Consider the following 19,318-nt stretch of genomic DNA (forward strand, 5'->3'; position numbering starts at 1 on the left):
GTGGATTTAGTTTTGTTTTGGTGGAAATCAGTTCCTTCTCACAGCTGGGTAATGAATGTTCTGCTTGTTTGATGCTTGGACATTTTAAGTATGTGCATGCTAAAGTCTTTGAGACATCGGTGGAGACTTTTAATGAATCCATGATGTTATGAAAAAAACATCCTTTTGATGCAAAGTAATTCTGTGTATTACAACAACTTTGGTAACTACCTGGCAGGAGAGTCCCTGGTACCCAGGGGGGCAGCGGCACTGTTCCACCTCCAGGGCTTGTGCGAGGCCGCTGTAGTTGGGCACGGCGATTTCCATGCTGACGTCAGAGATGCTGGAAGAGCGCATGTCAGCCGAGTAAGAAGCTCGAATCAGGATGTCGTCCAGATCGGCCAGAACCATCATTAAGTGCTCTCGGGTGGCAAGAATGCCATCTGGTCTGCGCCAGTGTTCCTGTGAAACAAATTAAAGCAGTTGAAGAAATGTGGCAGTGCCATCGCAGAACTTTTGAGGACGGTGGCACTCACCTCTCTGAAAACGACCTCGAAGTGTTTGGTCTGTCTGCCGGGAAACTGCCTCCAGGGCTGGCGAGCCACCAAGGTGATGTCATTGCCCTGTGGGTACCACAGACAGGTAAGCTGAGATCAATGGCACTGCAGAAGGTCCCTCAGAGGACGTACTTACAATAATTTGAACGTCAGGATCATCCTGGAGTGATTTTGTTGATTCAGCCACATACGAAATGGTGTATTTAAGTTTTCCACCATAAGAAACCACCTACAGCAAAAAAGAAAAAATATATATTAAAAAATGACTTTTCTTCAAATTAAAATAACAAGAAGATTTTCTTTAATATTGACAATAATAACTTATTTATCACTATAAACCACAACCACTTTTAGTATCAGATTTTAAATATTAAACTGCTAAAAGTATTCACCCATCTGTTGTTTTACAAATATCAACTTGAATGACATCCTACTTGTAAGTTTAAGTGATGTTGGTCCATACGTTTTGAAACGGCTTTTCTCGAGTTCAAGAGGGCATACAGGATTGTTTGACCATTCTTCCAGAAGACCACGTTCAGACTCTGTACCTTTGCTAAAAGTTAAACCTAAGGTGTTCCATCAGGTTGAGGTCAGGACCCTGTGCACGTCAGCTGAGTTTTACTCATTCCAATCTCTTACTGGATCTTTTTTGTGCACTATTGTGCAGTCATGTTGGAACAGGAAAAGGCCATTCCAAAACTATTGCCACTACAAAGGGAGAGTGGAATTATGTTGAACAAACCCCACACCATGATGATACCTCCACTAGACTTCACAGGGGGCACAAAAGCCAGACAAGCACTGTTGGCCTGACAACCGTCAAAACTCAAGACTTGTCCATCAGATTTCCAGATGGAGAAGTGTGATTCTTCGCTAGGGAATAGCTTTCCATTAGTCTAGCACATGCGGCTCTCAGCCAATAAGCACATGCGGCTCTTTAAGTCTCATCATATTGTGGCGACCCAGGGATTAGCCCCGCCTTCAGCCCCCAAGACTCATGGGAAGTGGGGAATTGTGGGTGTAAAGTTCCTCACCATGAGTCAGGGGGCTGTGAGCAGAATTAAGATCCATGCTGTTTGGCTGTTTGTGAGCGTACTCAATTAAATATGCATTGACACTGGACAGGCGAGTATGCAATCTGTTTGCTACTCTCTCTCTCAAACTGTACGGATTTCAAACTGCTGTGTCTCAATTCTTAGTATTTTCCCTTTTAAACCACACTCAAATTCAGCAGAGGGCATGGTCAGGTCAGTGTGTGGTGTGGCTCTTTGACTCTCACAGCGAAAAAAATTTGGCTCTTGGTGTCAATCAAACTTGTTTGTCACCCCTGGTCTAGAGTCATTAAAGGTTATTTTGCTGCACAGGAGCATCTTATCATCAAGGAACTCATGAGCTCACACAACTGTTTGAAAAAGCAGTTTTCATGCCCACATGATGATTTTTATGATTTTATTCAGTTGAGCGAATACTTTTGGCAATTATTGAACACATGATCCACTCAAGTCCAGTTTTGACAACAGGTGTACCTTATTTGTAAATTTAAAAAAATCTTTATCTATATATAAAACATGCATACCGGTAAGTCTATCTCTGTAGCTCGTCTAAACTCAAAACTGTTAGTAAAAACACACTGGACAAGTTGCATCCTCAATGGTAGTATTGGACCTAGTTTTGAGGCTCAAGGCCTCTGATCTTCCAAAATAGAAGAAAAACCTTCTGACAGTAAAGGAGGAGTGGACAGGCTTTGTATATGCATGTGTCAAGCTCCACTCAAAAGCTTTTTTTTTGGTCTTCTTTTACCTTATCCCCAGTGAACTTTTCTGGGAGCTGCCAGTAGAGCACATCATCCTGATGCAAGCTGAAGCCTTTGTAGACCAGAGCATACTGAGAGGTGAAAGAAGGAGGGGAAAGAGGGGCATACGAGAAAAAAGGCAAGGAGACAGAGGCAGGGAGGCTGAATTGTAATCATGCAGACAGGAAGAGGACCCAACTCTTCACACTTCTTCACTGCAGATGCTTCTTTTGAAACTACCATTGAACTTAAAGTCACAAACTCAAAAATTACACTGAGGCACCTGAGTTAGAGACGTGCAACGATAGAAACTGATGATAAAGTGCACTCTGATAATCTCCTTTTTAGGGTTTACTAACTTAAAGCCCTGGCTACAGGCATCCATACCAGGGGTGGACCCATCCTGGTGCTACGTGTTTTTGGGTTGTCTGGGCCTGTAGAGGGTTGTAGACAAGTATGACCACATCTTAATGAGTGTCTTGGAGTTTGGCTATTTTGAGGGACGTCGTTCGAATGGAATGTACCATTGTCATGCATGTATTGTGAAGTGTTTGTAAAGATAACGTAAGATGCACACACCTAGGACGTACGATTGACGCTGTCGTACAATGTTCTTAAGCTGCACTCTAGTCATCAGTAAGGTCGTGAGTACTGCCTCCTTACTCAACGTGCCCAAATGCTGCACGCACTGGATGTGCAGGTCATACCTAATTGATTGTAGAATCCCAGTAGGATGTCCACACAAACTATGCGCTGATTGCCTAATTTCCTTAACTCTAGTGATCAGGAGCACGCATTTATCACTTAAACAGCACTAACAAGCTCCTTGCGCAGGATTTGGGGGGTTTGAATAAATTAAAAAGCTGTACGACACGCCTGCATCTCACCTACTTCACCCTTAAATGTTGTTTAGGTGTTCACTATGACCTGTTGCTGGCAGCATGCACGTAGAAAAAAATGTGCAAAGACATCTTTGCTCTACGGGTCACAGAGTAGTCTACAACTTGGATATTGTGAGCCTCATGCAGGTTTGCTAATTTCTTGTCCACAGACAGACCATATCTACTCATAAGGGCAATTAAGATTTAGGCCTAAGCTTTTAGATCCAACAAATATGTTTTCCTTTGTGAAAACCTCTTCACTCAACCATGCAACCATCTACCTTGCTGCTGCCACCAGGAGCCCTCTCCCTCACAGTGTTCTTGCTCTGTAGAGTCACCCCCCCCAAAAAAAACAAGTCACTAAATGTGACCAAGACAACCATAACAAACATGCCAGCTCTCACAGACTCCATCAGAATGTACCTGCAGGTGTGGAGCATGGCCTGGGGGGTATGGCTGTGGTCTGGTGGGTCTAACTGAAGAGGAGGCAGCAGATGGAGGAGATGGAGGGCTCCAGTTATGCAAAAACAATTGGGAGGAGGAAGAGGTTGCGACCCGGGAAGAGGAGGAGGATTTTGAGGAGGGAAAGAATAAATAGGGACCGGTGCGCTCATTGGAGTGATTGAGCAGGAGAGGCCACACCTCTTCGTCCAGCTTTCTGACATCGGCCTGGGGGAAGCAGGGCAACGGAGACGGGTGGGATGGGTAACCGCGGTAACCATAATAGGGACTTTTATTCAATATTAAGGGTTTGAAAAATTAGAGATGCTTGGAAGATGCACCCACTGTTAAAAACAAGCCGACGGGATTTACGGCACATGCACTCACGTCGAGGGAACCTTCTTTTTAACTCACTCCCATGCAAATGCAACCATAATGGTGTGATGTCCATTAACTGAGGAGACTTTTTCCTCCATATTTGTCCATGAACTAGTATAAATGCACACGTTTACAACACATGGGTTCTTGTGTTTCTAAGAAACTTTACATTCAGCAGTCATTACGTTCCGCACGGCAGCGTCCTCCCTGAGCCGCGCCTCATGTAAATGGACATCACTATTAACGCAGATGAGAGAAACTCTTTGATCACTTTCCTTCTCACTGGTTTCATGGTATTTGCAAGTGTTGCAGCAGCCCTATGGAGGCAAAGTTAAACTTCACCAGCCTCTCAAATGGACCATCAATAATCAATCTATTTAAACAGCTCATGGCACACGAAGCAGAAAGTTATTATCGGTGGAGTGTGGGCTGCCATGTCAGTGCAAAACAGAACTCTGTGACCTCCTTTTTAGTTGTAAAAAACCTAATAATCTCATGCCTTGGTTAAGCAAATCCACTGGCACGCTTTAAATGCTAATATGATAAATGATGAAAGCTGAAGTCACACATGGTTGACATCTTTACCATACCTGCTCTGCTCGTGTCCTACGTCTAAAGTGAGAGGGTTTCTGTCGAGAGCAGATGGAACAAACAGGAAAAAGTGGAGTCGAGTTATTAGAGAGAGTGCGAGACCAAAAGAGACCAAACACACTTCAGCAGGGCAGAGTTAGCAAGAAAACGAAAGATTTCAAGGAAAAAAATAGAAGAAACCAGTGAAGCAAAAGCAGGTTTCTGGCATGCTGCTCCGATCTAGTAAAAGGCCTCCTTGATCTTGAGTCGAATCCTTCCACTCATTATATTAATACCCTTGTGCACCTCTGGATACTGACCTTGTCTCCCTTGTAGGCCTCTGGAAGCTGCCAGTAGTGAGGTTCCTCTCCCAAGTAGTCAAAGTTGCTGTAGGACAGCTGAGTGCCCTCAGTGGAAACTTCCACAGTGAAACCGGTGGAAATGCGATTTGTTCGCTGACGGTTCACCAAAGCAAATCCCTCAAAGTTTCCTGGAAAGAAGGCTGAGGTCACCTGTGGGAGCAAAAACAATAATAAAAAAAAGCAGATAATCTAGAAGAAGAACTTAGAGGTAATAGATGAATATACACTTAACAAAACAGTCTACAATAATTTTATCTCAAAAATAATTTTTTACTATGCAAACTAATAAAATGTAAGCAACAAATTTCTATGGGACCTCATCTACTCCAAAAACCAAACCATCACCAGACTTCCAGATTGAAGCTTGTTTGAAAATAAAAGATAAATGCAGTTCTCCAGGAAACCAAACTGGTTTCCATTTACTCTCATGCTAAACTTTACAGAAAAAATTGAATCGTTCAGGATTATCAAAAAAGATTGCTGCACAAGATTATTTTTTAAATGAAGGTAAATATTTTCTCCAAAACATTTAATATGTTCGACCTTAAAATTGTTTACAAAATTACCTTTTGACTGGCAGTTAAATAAGATAAAAGCCATTTTAAATCCACAGTGATTTCCCAAGCAAATTACATCATCAATGCAGTTGGGCAATGAAAAACCCCCCAAAAACCATGTGGTTACTGGGTAACCTGACTTGGCTCCAGTTACAGCACTTTTGATAATTATCATGCCTCACAGTGGAAGTCATGGGCCAACACATGACCTTAAAAGTTTAGTAATTCCTAACCTACAGGCAGCATAACTGCGTCAGATGGTTGTGTTAAACTCACAGTGTCCCTGTAGTGGGTCGAGCTTGAGCACTGCTGGGTGACCCCCATACAGAAGCAGGACAGACAGCCTTCCTTGTTATCCTGGTGAAGGTGGAAAGCTCCGGGCTTGCAGCTGGAGCAGGATGAACCTTCGACGTTCATCTATTTCAACGACAAAAGCTGAGCGCACAGCGTCTTCCTCATAAGACACAAACGAGACGCTCGTCTCACCTTGCAGTAGCATGTTCCACCAGTACAGCCTTGGCTTCCTGTCTGATCACAGTTGTAGCAGTTACCTTGAAAAGGCACGAAAAAAAGATCTTGTTTAGTTTACATGAAACCTAAAAAGCACTCATCAAAACTTAAATGTATATGTTAAGATAAAAAAAAAAGAGTACAAGAGACATTTTTGCAGAAATAAAAATCAGATTACCATTAATATAATTCTCAACTTGACACCTCTGTCCAGTAAGCGGGTTTCCAGTGTATCCTTGGGCACATCTAGAGAAATAAGAGAATTTATGTGCAATATTTTAATCTCAGGTTAAAGTTCAACCCTTAAGAAAACTGTGAGCTGGAGAATGAAATAAATCCGTATGTTTTATGTATTGATGTTAAATAATGTATTGCCCTACTTTCTAATTTGTTGTTTTATGGCTTATTTGCTTACAGAAGCAGTTTTGTAACTCTAAAAACTATGATTTCCCTAATTAAAGTTTGGGGGGGGGGGGGAAAAGAGTAAAAACTGTAAAAACCACCGTACAAAAATAATTGTGCCTACGTTTAATAATTGTCTGCCATTATGACAGCTGCAATCAAGTATTTCCTTCTTTTATATGTGTAATGAGAAAGCTTCACTGCTTTCTGTAGAGGTTTTTGAAATGGGATAAAGTCACTATTAGGTCACATTGCTGTATCACATTTAGCTTGAAAAGTAGAAAGTATTACTTTTTTGTGTGGAATTTTTCATTAATCTAACAGGCAGATCAGTTTTATATAATGGCCTTAGAGAGAAGTATTTATAGTTTAGTCAATCATAAGTCATTTTAGTTCTGAAAGTTCTCAAGCATCTACAGACCATTATTCTACCACCGCCATGTTTAACCAGTACCATGTGGTTCCTTTGAAAAATAAAAATGCTGCAGTTTTATTTTTGATATAATGACAACTTTCCGAAAATATTAACATTTGTCCCATTAATTCATACATCATTTGTCCAAAGACTTTTTGGGATTTGTCAAACATTAGACAGGTATTTGTCTTCTGATCTGCTTTTTTCTTTCCTTGTGGCATTTTGATCCAAATATTACTATAAATAAGATTAATTGCTGTTTTAAAAAGTTTCACTTTATTTACTTTTTTACTTTATTTTATGCCTTACAAAGGCACCTGGATATGTGATGGAACAGCCCATCAAATGTTCTCTAATATCCCTACAATTCAAGTTTTTTTTAGACCAATCAGATTTGATCTGAAAAGCTAAATTCAACTTCGAATTGACATTTTTCATTGAATATTATTCCATGTACAATTTAGCAGAAAGATTGATGACTTTTTTACATTTAAACAGATTTTTTCTTTGTAATCATCTTTCAAAATACATTTTTAGTTGAACATAAGTTATCTTTTTATGATAAAATCTAATCATGTGATAGAAAAGCTGTCCTCATGTTCACCCCCCCCCCCCCCCCCCCAAATAGAAGAAAAGTCAAAGGGATTCAGCCTTTGATCTGTTTTCTTAACAGTTTTTAAGAAAGGAAAAAACAGATTTTTAACACTTTTTTCACCAGAGATGGATGAATGCTAAGGCATTCACCGTAACCGCAGACATTGATTCCATCTCTACCGAGTGTTACAAAGCTGAAACAAAGAAATGTATATTTCTGAAACATAATAATTATCATAATGTAGATACAGAGCACCAGACCAAAGAAGGGAAAACTCATAAAGGCAGAAAGGATTCCTGGGTAAATAAAAATTTTAAAAAGCAGACATAAAGATAACTTAATGATGAAGATGCCGAGGAGGAGAGAGGCAGTGCTGACGCTGGGAAAAAGGCCAAACAGTGCAACGACCACAGTGCTGCCACCAGAGGAAAAGGCTGACACCAAATCTGTGCAGGCTGCTTGGAGGGACAAATGCAGTCTTTCCTCACCTGGATTCTGGCAGATCCACAGGTCAGCAGCCAACAAAGAGGACTTCCATGTTAAAGACGGGCTTTAAGGAAGCTTAGTAAACTTACTCCTATGGTCTTACTCTACATTTCACAGCATTTCATTGATTTAACTACAAAGCACGCACTACAAATCCAACACTTTAAATAGCAAACACCATTGGAATCTATTCAAAAGTTCAAATAATAAAAACATAAACAGCACAGTTTTTCAAAAGTTTAGCTTAAGTCAAAGCTTATAACGCTGATTGTGAAGAAAAATAAATGTTCCCATTTTATGCAGCTGGAAAAAAAAGACTACAGTCTATGAAGTCTGTGATTTATAGATTTTTTTATTTTTTTTAACCTAATATTTGTATTAATTTAATTTTACTGTGTTCTGTCGTGTTTAAAAATAAATTTCTGTTCATTAAACAGACAACATTTGTCTAGCATTTAATTTATCAACTGTAAATGATCAGATGTCCTCAGGTATACAAAGAGTCATAGTTTGAGTAATGACTGACACTTTTATGTATTGTAAGACCAAAAACTAAAAATCATGACATTCAAAGTTTGCTGTTGAGGGGAAGGAAGTGGAAGTGTTGAAAATAAAATAGAGGAAGAATATTTTATGAATTGGTTGAGAAAAATGTCCCAAACTCAATCTCGAAATAATCTATTCTATGGATATATTGTGTCGTTTAGGGATAAAACGGCAGCCAAATTCCTTTTATGCAATAAGACACAAAAGTAAATTATTTTTTCTTCAAACTTTTACATGCTGGTTGAAACTGTAACATAGCAACAGCAAGATCAAAGTGTTCACTTTAAATATTTAATAAAAATAAAAAAAAGAGACAGCAAACAGTTAGCACTGACGTTACAGGAAAACCTTCCATCTCCACTTTGGACCTTCATGTATGATACAATTATGGGGAAATATCAGAGGACAATAGGTATTTTAGCAGACTCAAAACCAATTGATTCCAGGATTTAAAAACTCCAGTCAAGAAGTGTGGCGCCAAACAGTGATAACATGTGTAGCGTGAAGTGAGTGACTTTACTGACACATTTGAAGTTGAGTTTGAGGTAGTATGGCCAAAAAATGTGGTATCGGTAAAAAAGGAGAAAACATTTACCGGTATGTAAAATCTTTCAAATCCCTTATGATAGATTTTCTCAGCTTGCTCCAGCATGATTGTAAGCATGTCCAGGTCAAGTTTATGGTAAAATGAGGATTTTACTATCACAAATTGTCATTATAGCACCTGTAAAGGCCTCAGTAAAGAGGCATCATTGCCATTCACAAACATAACCCAACATGGCGGAAAATTGTCGCGTACTATGGATCAGACAATGATGTAAAAAAATTTAGGTAACACTTTATATTAAGATTCTTTAACAAGCTTTGTAAACACATTAACAAGCATTATAAATTAATTTATAGGGTGTTAGTAAGACATTTATTAGTACAATAAGTCTAATAAGGTTTATTAAATTACTTAGTTAACACATTTACAAGCATTATTATTAGGATTTTTCAAGATGCTAGTGATGCATTTACTGATATTATAGGTGCCTAACAAATGTGTCAGTGTTGATAAGCTTAATAAGATTTATTAACAACCTTTGTTAACAAATTAAGAAGTATTATTATTGTTTGGGGTTCTAGTAAGATATTTATTAGCATTACAGACGCCTGACACAAGCCTAAGTGTTCATAAGCTTAATAAGTTTTATTAACTAACTTAACAAATTATTTGGCTTTATTAATGTGTCAGATGCTAGGAAGATATTTATTAGCATTATAGATGTCTTGCAAATACCTGAAAGTGTTAATAAGATTTATTAACATCTACAGTCAGACCATTGTCCTCTAAACCCATATTACTAAACTGCTTATAAGCTTTACAAATGTATTAATTAACTTTGTTAATAGTTTATTAATTGTTTTGCAGCACCCCATCTAAAGTGTGGACGTTTTTTACCACAAACAACCACAAAGCATAAAGATTGTAAAAAGAACTTTATGACATTAAAACAGACTAAACATACACAAATCGTTCTGTAAAAGATATATAAAAATTCAATTCAGACAAATAATTTTTTTTAAAAAAACATATATACTGTTGTTGGATGACTAGCAACATAGCTAATAAGGATAAACTATTAGCATCTATCCTGAGTGAAACATTCATTGCAAATCCCATCACCAGGAGACAGTTCTCTGCATTCAATGCCAACAGCATTCAACCACATTTGCCTTGCTTCAAAGTCCACAAGAAAGTTACACAAGCCAGTCATTTTTGAAGAACGAAGACAATAAACCTACAGGAGCCATGCTAAAGCTAACACGCTAACCTGCCCATCTTTGATTTTGAATCAAAGATGGGCAGGTTAACTAATGTCACCATTGGCTAATGAATCTGTCAATCAAACTCATCAGCAAAGCAGGCGTGCTCACTTTCAGCCAATTGAATGGCCTCTTAGACTTTGCTTTCACACAGGTGACGAAAAAAAGCCCCGCCCATCTTTGATTCTGCACCGGTCGGTCGTTAGCGTGTTAGCTTTAGCATGGCTCCTGTAGGTTTATTGTCTTCGTTCTTCAAAAATTACTGGCTTGTGTAACTTTCTTGTGGACTTTGAAGCAAGGCAAATGTGGTTGAATGCTGTTGGCATTGAATGCAGAGAACTGTCTCCTGGTGATGGGATTTGCAATGAATGTTTCACTCAGGATAGATGCTAATAGTTTATCCTTATTAGCTATGATGCTAGTCATCCAACAACAGTATATATGTTTTTTTAAAAAAAAATTATTTGTCTGAATTGAATTTTTATATATCTTTTACAGAACGATTTGTGTATGTTTAGTCTGTTTTAATGTCATAAAGTTCTTTTTACAATCTTTATGCTTTGTGTTTTTTGTGGTAAAAAACATCCACACTTTAGATGGGGTGCTGCAAAACAATTAATAAACTATTAACAAAGTTAATTAATACATTTGTAAAGCTTATAAGCAGTTTAGTAATATGGATTTAGAAGACAATGGTCTGACTTTAGATGTTAATAAATCTTATTAACACTTTCAGGTATTTGCAAGACATCTATAATGCTAATAAATATCTTACTAGCATCTGACACATTAATAAAGCCTATTAATTTGTTACGTTAGTTAGGGTAGAAGATGTTCATGATAGAGTGAGGTGGAAAAGGATGATTCGCTGTGGCGACCCCTGATGGGAAAAGCCGAAAGAGAAAGAAGAGAGTTAGTTAATAAAACTTATTAAGCTTATGAACACTTAGGCTTGTGTCAGGCATCTATAATGCTAATAAATATCTTACTAGAACCCCAAACAATAATAATACTTCTTAATTTGTTAACAAAGGTTGTTAATAAATCTTATTAAGCTTATTAACACTGACACATTTGTTAGGCACCTATAATATCAGTAAATGCATCACTAGCATTTTGAAAACATCCTAATAATAATGCTTGTAAATGTGTTAACTAAGTAATTTAATAAACCTTATTAGACTTATTGTACTAGTAAATGTCTTACTAACACCCTATAAATTAATTTATAATGCTTGTTAATGTGTTAACAAAGCTTGTTAAGGAATCTTAATATAAAGTGTTACCAAAATTTACAACAAAACAGAGTTCCTTAGTAATCTGGGATGATTTTAATAGGAATAGCCAGTCTTCCTAAGAGAATATGAAGAGTATCTGTCATTTTTTTTCTTTGCCTTGCAGGCTTGTTGAGTCTATTCAAGAGGTTCAACAAGTCTGTAGCATCTGCATTAGACTCAGACTTGTTTTTAGGGTGACTTTTGTTGGTGCTTTCCTTGGCATTGGTAGCCTTGGCTTTCCTGGATGTTGGCGTCATTTTTACGCCTGCGCTGGACTTAACCTTCACTTTTGCAGAAGTCTTCCGTGTTATTGTTTTCTCCTTCTTGCCAACAGCAGTTCTAGTTGGCTTTCCTGCAGCAGATGTGTTTTTGGCAGAATCTTTTGACCTTTTGCGGTTTTGCTCAGAGTTTCCTCTTTGTGGTTTTGACTGTTTCTTTAAAGGCTTTTTTTCCAGGAAAGGTGCGTCTGAACCTTCGGCCTGCTCTGGCTGTTCATGCAGCTGGAGGTTCAATGAAGGAACCGGCCTATGAGACGGAGGCTCCAGCTGAAACCTAGTAGCTCCTGGTTTTTGTTTAGTCTCTTTGCGTTTTGACGCTGAAGGACGTTTGTCTGTCATAGATGGCTTCTGACTGTCAGTTTTTTTCCTGTTGGGTTTCGCTGTTGTATGTGACACAGGCTTGGTTTTTTTCTGGGTGCTATTTGGCTGGACTCCTGGCCTCAATCCTCCACGATTTTTGGATAATCTTGTCACCGTTTGAGGTTTTGGAGTTTCCAATCGTTTCTTTGTAACTGACGGTTGCTTTTTTTTACTGGTATGGTTGGGCTTGTTTGTTGGAAGACCTGGAGTGGGAATGCTTTGGGGTACCGTAGCTCTTCTCTGGAGTGGTGTTGCAGTTGGAGGAACTCTGATTGGAGAATGAGTTGATGGACACAGTGTGACAGCAAGGATTGTGGTGACCAAAGATAGAGGCCTCTTTTCTTGAGCTGAACGGCCAATGTGCCTTACTTTTTTTATCTTGTTCATCTCCTGAGCAAGGGCTGTAAACCCATCGATGAGGATCTCCAGCCGTTCCTCCAGTCGGTTGAGACGAGAGTCCATGTCTGTGTAGCTCTTCTGGAGCTCAACCATCTCCTTGTCCTTCTCCTTGATTGACCTAATCCTAATTAGCTCCTGCAGTTTGGAATTGAGATGAATTTGCTGTTCCTCCATATTATGGATGCTTTTCTTCATGTGAAGTGTATGGCTTTCTATCATGCTTAGGCGCTGGTTAAAGTTTTTGAGGAGAACCTGAAGACTGCGCTGAAAGCTGGACGGTCTGGTCTCGGTGCTGGGTGTGAAGCTTGGTGAAACATTCTCCCTTTCAGCTTCAGCTGAGCTTGTCATTGGTCGTGGGGAAGCTGTAGACAGTGGAGCCCGCGTAGGAACAACAATCATACTTTCTGTGGAAAAACTTGTCACATAATCAACGTCCTCATCCTCAGCGCCATCATCCTCCTCACTCCCAGAAGAGACTGCCTCCATCTCCCAGCTGAAATTGAAAACCGGTTCAGCTCCACATCCAACTGGTGGGAAGGCACCTTTGTTCTTTGCTGGGATTGGGTCCTCGCATTTGTCCCCAGGAAGTTTTTCTTCTCTTAACATCAAAACAGGACAGTCAGAGTGGTGCAGGCAGAGACGATACATCACAACGAATGACTTATTCCCAGGTCACCTTGTCATCTTTGCCCTCCCTGTGGCAAAGATTTCCCAGCCAGATAAGGTGTCTTCATAAATGCCACATTTACATTTATGACCTAGAAAATACTCTCCATCTGTGCGCAGACAGATAAACACCTCGCAACGTCACTACCAGCAAAGCACAAAGCCGAAGCAGAGAGTGTTCATACCAACACAAGGTAAAAGGACAGAAAAAGAAAGACCTAATTTAAGTTGTCAGTGGAAAAACAATTTTCAAAATCCGAAAGATGACAGTGTTTTCCAGTAAAGTTGCCTTTTCCACAACTATGACATGACAAACGGCCTTACATTTTCCAAATCAAATAATCTCCCCATGGCATGGAAAAAACAGGGCACAATACAAAACTCTGGGATTAAACTTGCTTGCATAATTCTTCAATCTCCCATCCCTCCTTTGACGTAACTCATTCCAAGCTGCAGTGAAAAGCATGAGAGATGGAAACCACAGACATGCCTGGATACATTTCCTTATGAATAAAGCCAATTGGTGCTTATACCAGCCCCCACTGCAAGCCAGCCAGCCCCACACACTGAGCACAGTCAGACCACTGAAAGAAAAAAAGAGGGGGAAAAAACAGAGGGCAACATTGCCTACCTTTCACAGCGCCGACCAGTGAATCCAGGGGGGCAGTTGTCACAGGTTGGCTGACCATCAGAATGCATATAACAAGTGGATGAGAATCTGTGCAAAAAGAAAAATAAATGACCACGTTTAATGGCAGTAAACTTATTAGTTCAAAAAATAGGTTGTAGTAGTTTGAAGTCAATACTAAAATAAGACATAAACTTACTGGTTGGCAGGGGTGGTTCCAGGGCAGGGGCAGGGTTGGCAGGCCTGGGGGTCTCCCGTGAGAGGGTTTCCATAGTAACCATTTTGACAACGCTCACATCTTTGCCCATCAGTGTTATGAAGACATTGCTTCAGAAGACAAAAAAAGAAGTATGTGCAACTACTAATGTCAAACACGTGTTTCCACTGGATCAGTCGAAAATACAATTTATTTTTGCCTGAAAGATCAAAGCCACCTTTTATGCTAGCAAAGACTACAGAGTAAGGAAAGAAGCTTGTGACCTACCAGACACCTGCCAGTCTCCGGGTCACAGCTGCTGGAATGGCCATTGCAGTCACACCTCTCACAGGTTCCCAGGTAAATGCCAGAGCGGGTTCGTGAGTAGCCTACTTCGCATTCCTGCATTTTCCAGCATGGAAAAAACAAAAAAGGAAAAAACTTAAGTGACTGCAAGGCACTTTTGTTTTGATACAAAAAAAAACGTAGACTAAGTGCCGTCAAGAACAAATACTGGATCAAATATGTGTGGCAGACACTGATTTATGCTAACGGGCGAATTTAGTTGATTAGCAAGCTCGGTTTTTGCTAGTTAGCAAAGTGGAAATGTGTAAGCGTAGAAGTAATGGCTTTGAGAAGGTTAGCTAAACCAGCACTTTCGAATGGTAATTTAACCCATGGTGTTCACACTGTACTGTTGATACCCGATACTAGCGCTTGTCCGTCACCTACAGTTGGTACAGACTTTGTGTGAAATGTCGAAGTGATGCAAATCACGCAAATATTTCACCAGGCTTTTTCTTTCAAAGCTCTATTCCAATATATGAAAGACTTGGTGTCATAGAACTCAAATGATTAATTTTTCTTCCACAACCAAATTTTAAACGGTTGGTACTTCCCTGAACTAAAAAGGTCACCATCCATACGTCACAACCAAATCCGAGTTTGGTCAAATGTCAACCTGGTTTAACTCTTAACACTCGTATGGCTGATCAATTTTTACATAGAGTCTGAAAATGGTCGTCGAAACTTGCCTAGCGACATGTGAACACAAGTTTTGAACACGGAAGCCCGAAATGCGCTAAAACGTTCGTTTACATAGACTTATTATTGAAGTGGTTGCTTGAAAGTGCATTGTCAATGGCAGTTGAACGTAGCCTAACAGGTCGCTTTATCCTTCAGGGGGAAAGCCTAGGTTTAGAAGTTAGGTTTACATTTTGGTGAAGAATATGGCAACAGTTACAAATTAGTTTTGTATTAAATGTGGTGAAGTAAGAAGAGAAAGGTACAAATCAAATGTTATTTAGAAAGAAAGTAAAGTCAAGGATGTTACCAAAGATGCTACTTCCTTCTAGGTTAGTGCAGTTCCGGTTTGAGCAATGTCCCCCCCCTCAACAAACAGCAGTTAATACTGCGTGACATTTACAGGGTGTGGTGGGGGTGGGGTTTTGGTTGGTCTGTTCTCAAGATTGCAGTGTGAAAGCAAACCAGGTGTGAAAAATGAAAGGTGTGGAAATTTATTTACTTTTTCTAAACGATCAAACCCAGTGAGCCGGACTATCAAAGCATGAACGTATCCATAAGTAAGGTTTTAGACTAACATCGTGGTGCAGCTGTTTTACAGCAAATGTTCTCCCTACAACGTAAAGCTCTTCCATTAGAATGTGCTTTACAAGTTAAAACACAATAAAACTTAACCACCTTCTCCTTTATTTGCCTACTTCAAAACACCCTCAGAAACAGCTATAAGGGCTTTCCACGAAAGAACCACAGAGGAAGAAAATTACTCTGACAGATAGATCCTCAGCCTACATTTTCCTTTAATATATATAAGAAGAACTGAGCTGAAAAAAACCTAAATGAGATTTTGCTTTTTACCTTTTATACAATTAACTCAGGGTTAATTTGCAACTAAGGATCCCTAACCCATGGTGACATCAGTGTAACATAAAAATATAAATATCAGTGGTCCTTTTGGTTTGTGGTATATTCTACATCATTTAATTTTTAAGGATAAAATGTGTCAGGGTTCTTATGTGTTAACAAAATGGGAGAGAAAAATTAAAAGACAACAACAACAATATCTAATCTTTATAATTAGAATTTAAAGAACAAACGCCAAAAGAAATGAGAAAAAAGCCCAGTGTCAAAAATAACTCTGAAGTCAATGTTAGCAATTTGGTCGTCTCTTAAATTGGAATTTATCGGTTTCTTTAAAAGTAAGCACTATTGTCATCACCCTTTTATAACATTTAATGTAAAGGCCATGTAGCACAGCCACTACTTACATTTTGTGCATTTTCCATGTATGACATTTTGGTCTTCCGTGACACATGAGTGATATACGTAATTCATTTGTGTGTCTTGCATTTGTCATTTGTCCATGTGCGCAGATGTCCGTTGAGGATTTCTGCTGACGGGTCCTCACGGAAATTTGGTATTTAGCTGTTTTAAATTTGTGGTTGCTAATGCCGTTTTTAACGTATTTTATACAGTTTATACTCAATTATTATATCTCACGGAGTTGTGCATGATTTTTGCGATACGCATTCTCAAATTTGTGTCTTTCCATGACTGTTCCACAGATGTCTCATGGACTTTTCACACAGGTGAAAGTACACAACTTTTCTCAATTTTTCCACTTATGTTCATGTAGGATCAATGTGCATCCGTGCAGTATGGGCAAAATGTATGTAGTGGCTGTGTGACACGGCCTTCAGTGCATGTACCTGGCAAGATGGCCCTCTGTATCCCAGAGGGCAGGCGCACTCTTCCACCTCCAGAGCCACCTCGTTACCTGTAGAGTGAGGAACGGCAATGTCCATCTGGACATCTGAAATACTGTCAGGAACACATGAAAAGAGAAAAAGGAAAAAATACTTATTTTGCTTTTTTACTAAGAAACATGAAGGACTGGTTAATTAGGAGATTTCACAATACCTGCTTTCAGCCAGGTTGTCTGCATAGGTGGCCCTAATCATGAACACATCAACGTCAGCCAGAGCCATCAGCAAGTGCTCCCGTGTGCACGGCTGCCCATCCGAGCGACGCCAAGCTGACTGTTTGCAACGGAAAAGCAGAAGTTTAGCAGGTAAACATCAGATGTGTAGCCATACGACTCTCTTAACCGTTCAAACTCATACCTCTCGGAAGGTTACAGTTACTGTTTGTGCTACACGTGGGATCAGCTTTATCGGATGGTAGTATTCCAGGAGGATATCGTTTCCTTGGAGAACCACATCTGGCTGATTGTCGACACTCTGTGAGCGCTGGAAAGGCTCAAAGCGGACTGTGTAATGAAGTTCCCCGCCATAGGCAGTCACCTGCCAACAACAAACAGGGTCATCTCAACAGCTGAATGGTGGAAAGGCATTTCACCCCATCCTGCTGAGAGAGGAGTCACAAGACACACATGCTGGGCCTGATTGTGAACTCAAAGCCGTGTGGATAAGTGGAGCCTCTTCACCCGACAACATGCTGAGGCAGGTCCGAGCAAAACACAAAAACGAAAAAAAAAAGCCTGGCACTTGACAGATTGTATTTTCCTTTCTTCACTTCCTCTCACCTTATCTCCTCTGAAGCTCTCAGGCAGATTCCAGTAGTAGATGTCGTCAGGGAGACTCGTGAAGAAGCGGTAGACAATCTCAGAAGGGCCCCTCTGGGAGATACCCTCAGAGATAGTGTTGGTGTTGGCCCTGTTCGACAGGGAGAACAGCTGGCCGTTCACACCTCCTCGCACCTGAGACACAGACAATAGGCACCTTCACAAAAATGGCAAAAGGAAGAAATGCCGATCAACGGTTTGATTTTGTTTTGTGCTTTTACAATGAGGCTTCAAATTCGTCATTTCATGCTACATCCTGTCGTCATCATCGTTTGAATGTACTCTTTTCTTCCTGCAAGGATTCCAAATCAGAAACAGGTGTCTCGGAGGACTTTTTGCCCTTCTTAAACTAAAAAACAACAAAGATCATCTTCATTTTTTTTTTTTACTGACATGTGCTCTCCAGCATTTCACATAAAATGCACATCAGAAAGAAACTGAGCATCAACTAAAGGCTGGTGGATGGACAATCATTTATTCTTTAATGAAGACTTTTCTTCACTCACCTGGAAGAAACCTCTGAATATTTTTTGCAAAGTAATTTTTTTAAATCCCTCATCTGTTTTTTTCACTAAAGGAAGTCATTAGAAAATAACGCCCCCATCCCACGCTCAAAAAGATCTCATGTCCTCTCTGTAAAACTGTTCTGCAGATACAGCAGAGATGCTCACAGGTCACTCTTTAAGATTTAGCCAAGTCTCTGTACTGAAAAGCTAAAACAGGTGTTCTATTTTCACAATTTGACATCAAAACTTAAAATCTTCTCATTCTTTTTATTTCCATTTTTAAGTTCATAGTTTAAAGCCGTAGTCATTTGCACCCATATGGAGGGTTGACTTGAACGGGTACTGCAGATTTTTGGGTTGTTTGGGCTAATGGGGGGTCATAGAGAAGAGTAGCTGCATCTTAAAGGGAGGTCAGGTGTGTCTTAAAGTTTACTTGAGGTTCATGCGGCCACTACAAGGGACATTATGAAATCGGATCGTATGATTGTTTAGCATGTGGTAAGTGTATTGTGGAGTATTTGTAAGGATAATGTAAGTTGCACGGACTAATGATGTGACGTGATGCTGTCGTACGCTGTCCTTACGCCACACTCTAGTCATTAGTAAGGTACTGCTTCTTTAGTGACCTCGTGCAAATGCTGCATGCACTGGGTGTGCGGGTGCATTTCATCTACTTCATCATTACTTTTGCTGGTTGAATAATTCTTTGTAGAAAAAAAAATGTATGAACATTTTTGCCTTACGTGCTAACTCAGCGACCTATGACTATGATCTTTCCTGCAGGCCACCTGCGTATAGGTTTGCACATTTTTTTGCCTTCAGACAGCCCGTATCCAACCGTGAGGGCAGTTGTGACTAAGACCAAAATTATGTGATTTTGACTTTTATTGCTATGTAAAGCACTTTGAGTGTTTACATGGAAATGCTATGAAATTACAACTGGTTGATTGACTGAGCAAATATTTGGGGAAATGTTTATGATTTTCACCAACAAAACACCAAAAAAACAATATCTCAAAGGTCAAGTCAAGTCCTTGTCCCTGTCCACAACAGTTCAATGCGACTTAAATTCAAGTCACAACTCTGAGTTGCCAAACCTGGAATACTGGGACAAGTCCATTCCT

At 39.7% G+C, this 19,318-nt stretch overlaps 1 protein-coding gene across 12 annotated transcripts in view; it reads right to left on the bottom strand.

Moving 5' to 3' along the window:
* Positions 1–19,318, bottom strand: part of hspg2 (heparan sulfate proteoglycan 2) — a 130,604-nt gene that overhangs the window by 43,307 nt on the left and 67,979 nt on the right. For 8 of the 12 annotated variants that reach the window (XM_023956854.1, XM_023956857.1, XM_023956858.1 and 5 more), the window contains 18 exons: positions 17,650–17,823; positions 17,228–17,407; positions 17,025–17,143; positions 16,814–16,925; positions 14,373–14,486; positions 14,088–14,215; positions 13,892–13,978; positions 6,206–6,273; positions 6,004–6,068; positions 5,794–5,934; positions 4,919–5,110; positions 4,619–4,657; positions 3,633–3,878; positions 3,491–3,535; positions 2,337–2,420; positions 673–765; positions 516–602; positions 211–441 (listed from right to left, as the gene is read on the bottom strand). In XM_023956854.1, coding sequence (XP_023812622.1) covers positions 211–441; positions 516–602; positions 673–765; positions 2,337–2,420; positions 3,491–3,535; positions 3,633–3,878; positions 4,619–4,657; positions 4,919–5,110; positions 5,794–5,934; positions 6,004–6,068; positions 6,206–6,273; positions 13,892–13,978; positions 14,088–14,215; positions 14,373–14,486; positions 16,814–16,925; positions 17,025–17,143; positions 17,228–17,407; positions 17,650–17,823 — 2,205 coding nt within the window. The remainder of the gene's footprint in view (positions 1–210; positions 442–515; positions 603–672; positions 766–2,336; positions 2,421–3,490; positions 3,536–3,632; positions 3,879–4,618; positions 4,658–4,918; positions 5,111–5,793; positions 5,935–6,003; positions 6,069–6,205; positions 6,274–13,891; positions 13,979–14,087; positions 14,216–14,372; positions 14,487–16,813; positions 16,926–17,024; positions 17,144–17,227; positions 17,408–17,649; positions 17,824–19,318) is intronic. The other 4 variants (XM_023956864.1, XM_023956862.1, XM_023956860.1 and 1 more) reach the window with 3 other exon arrangements.

Source organism: Oryzias latipes, chromosome 7 (genome assembly GCF_002234675.1).
Source record: "Oryzias latipes chromosome 7, ASM223467v1".
In the NCBI taxonomy this organism is placed as follows: Eukaryota; Metazoa; Chordata; class Actinopteri; order Beloniformes; family Adrianichthyidae; genus Oryzias; species Oryzias latipes.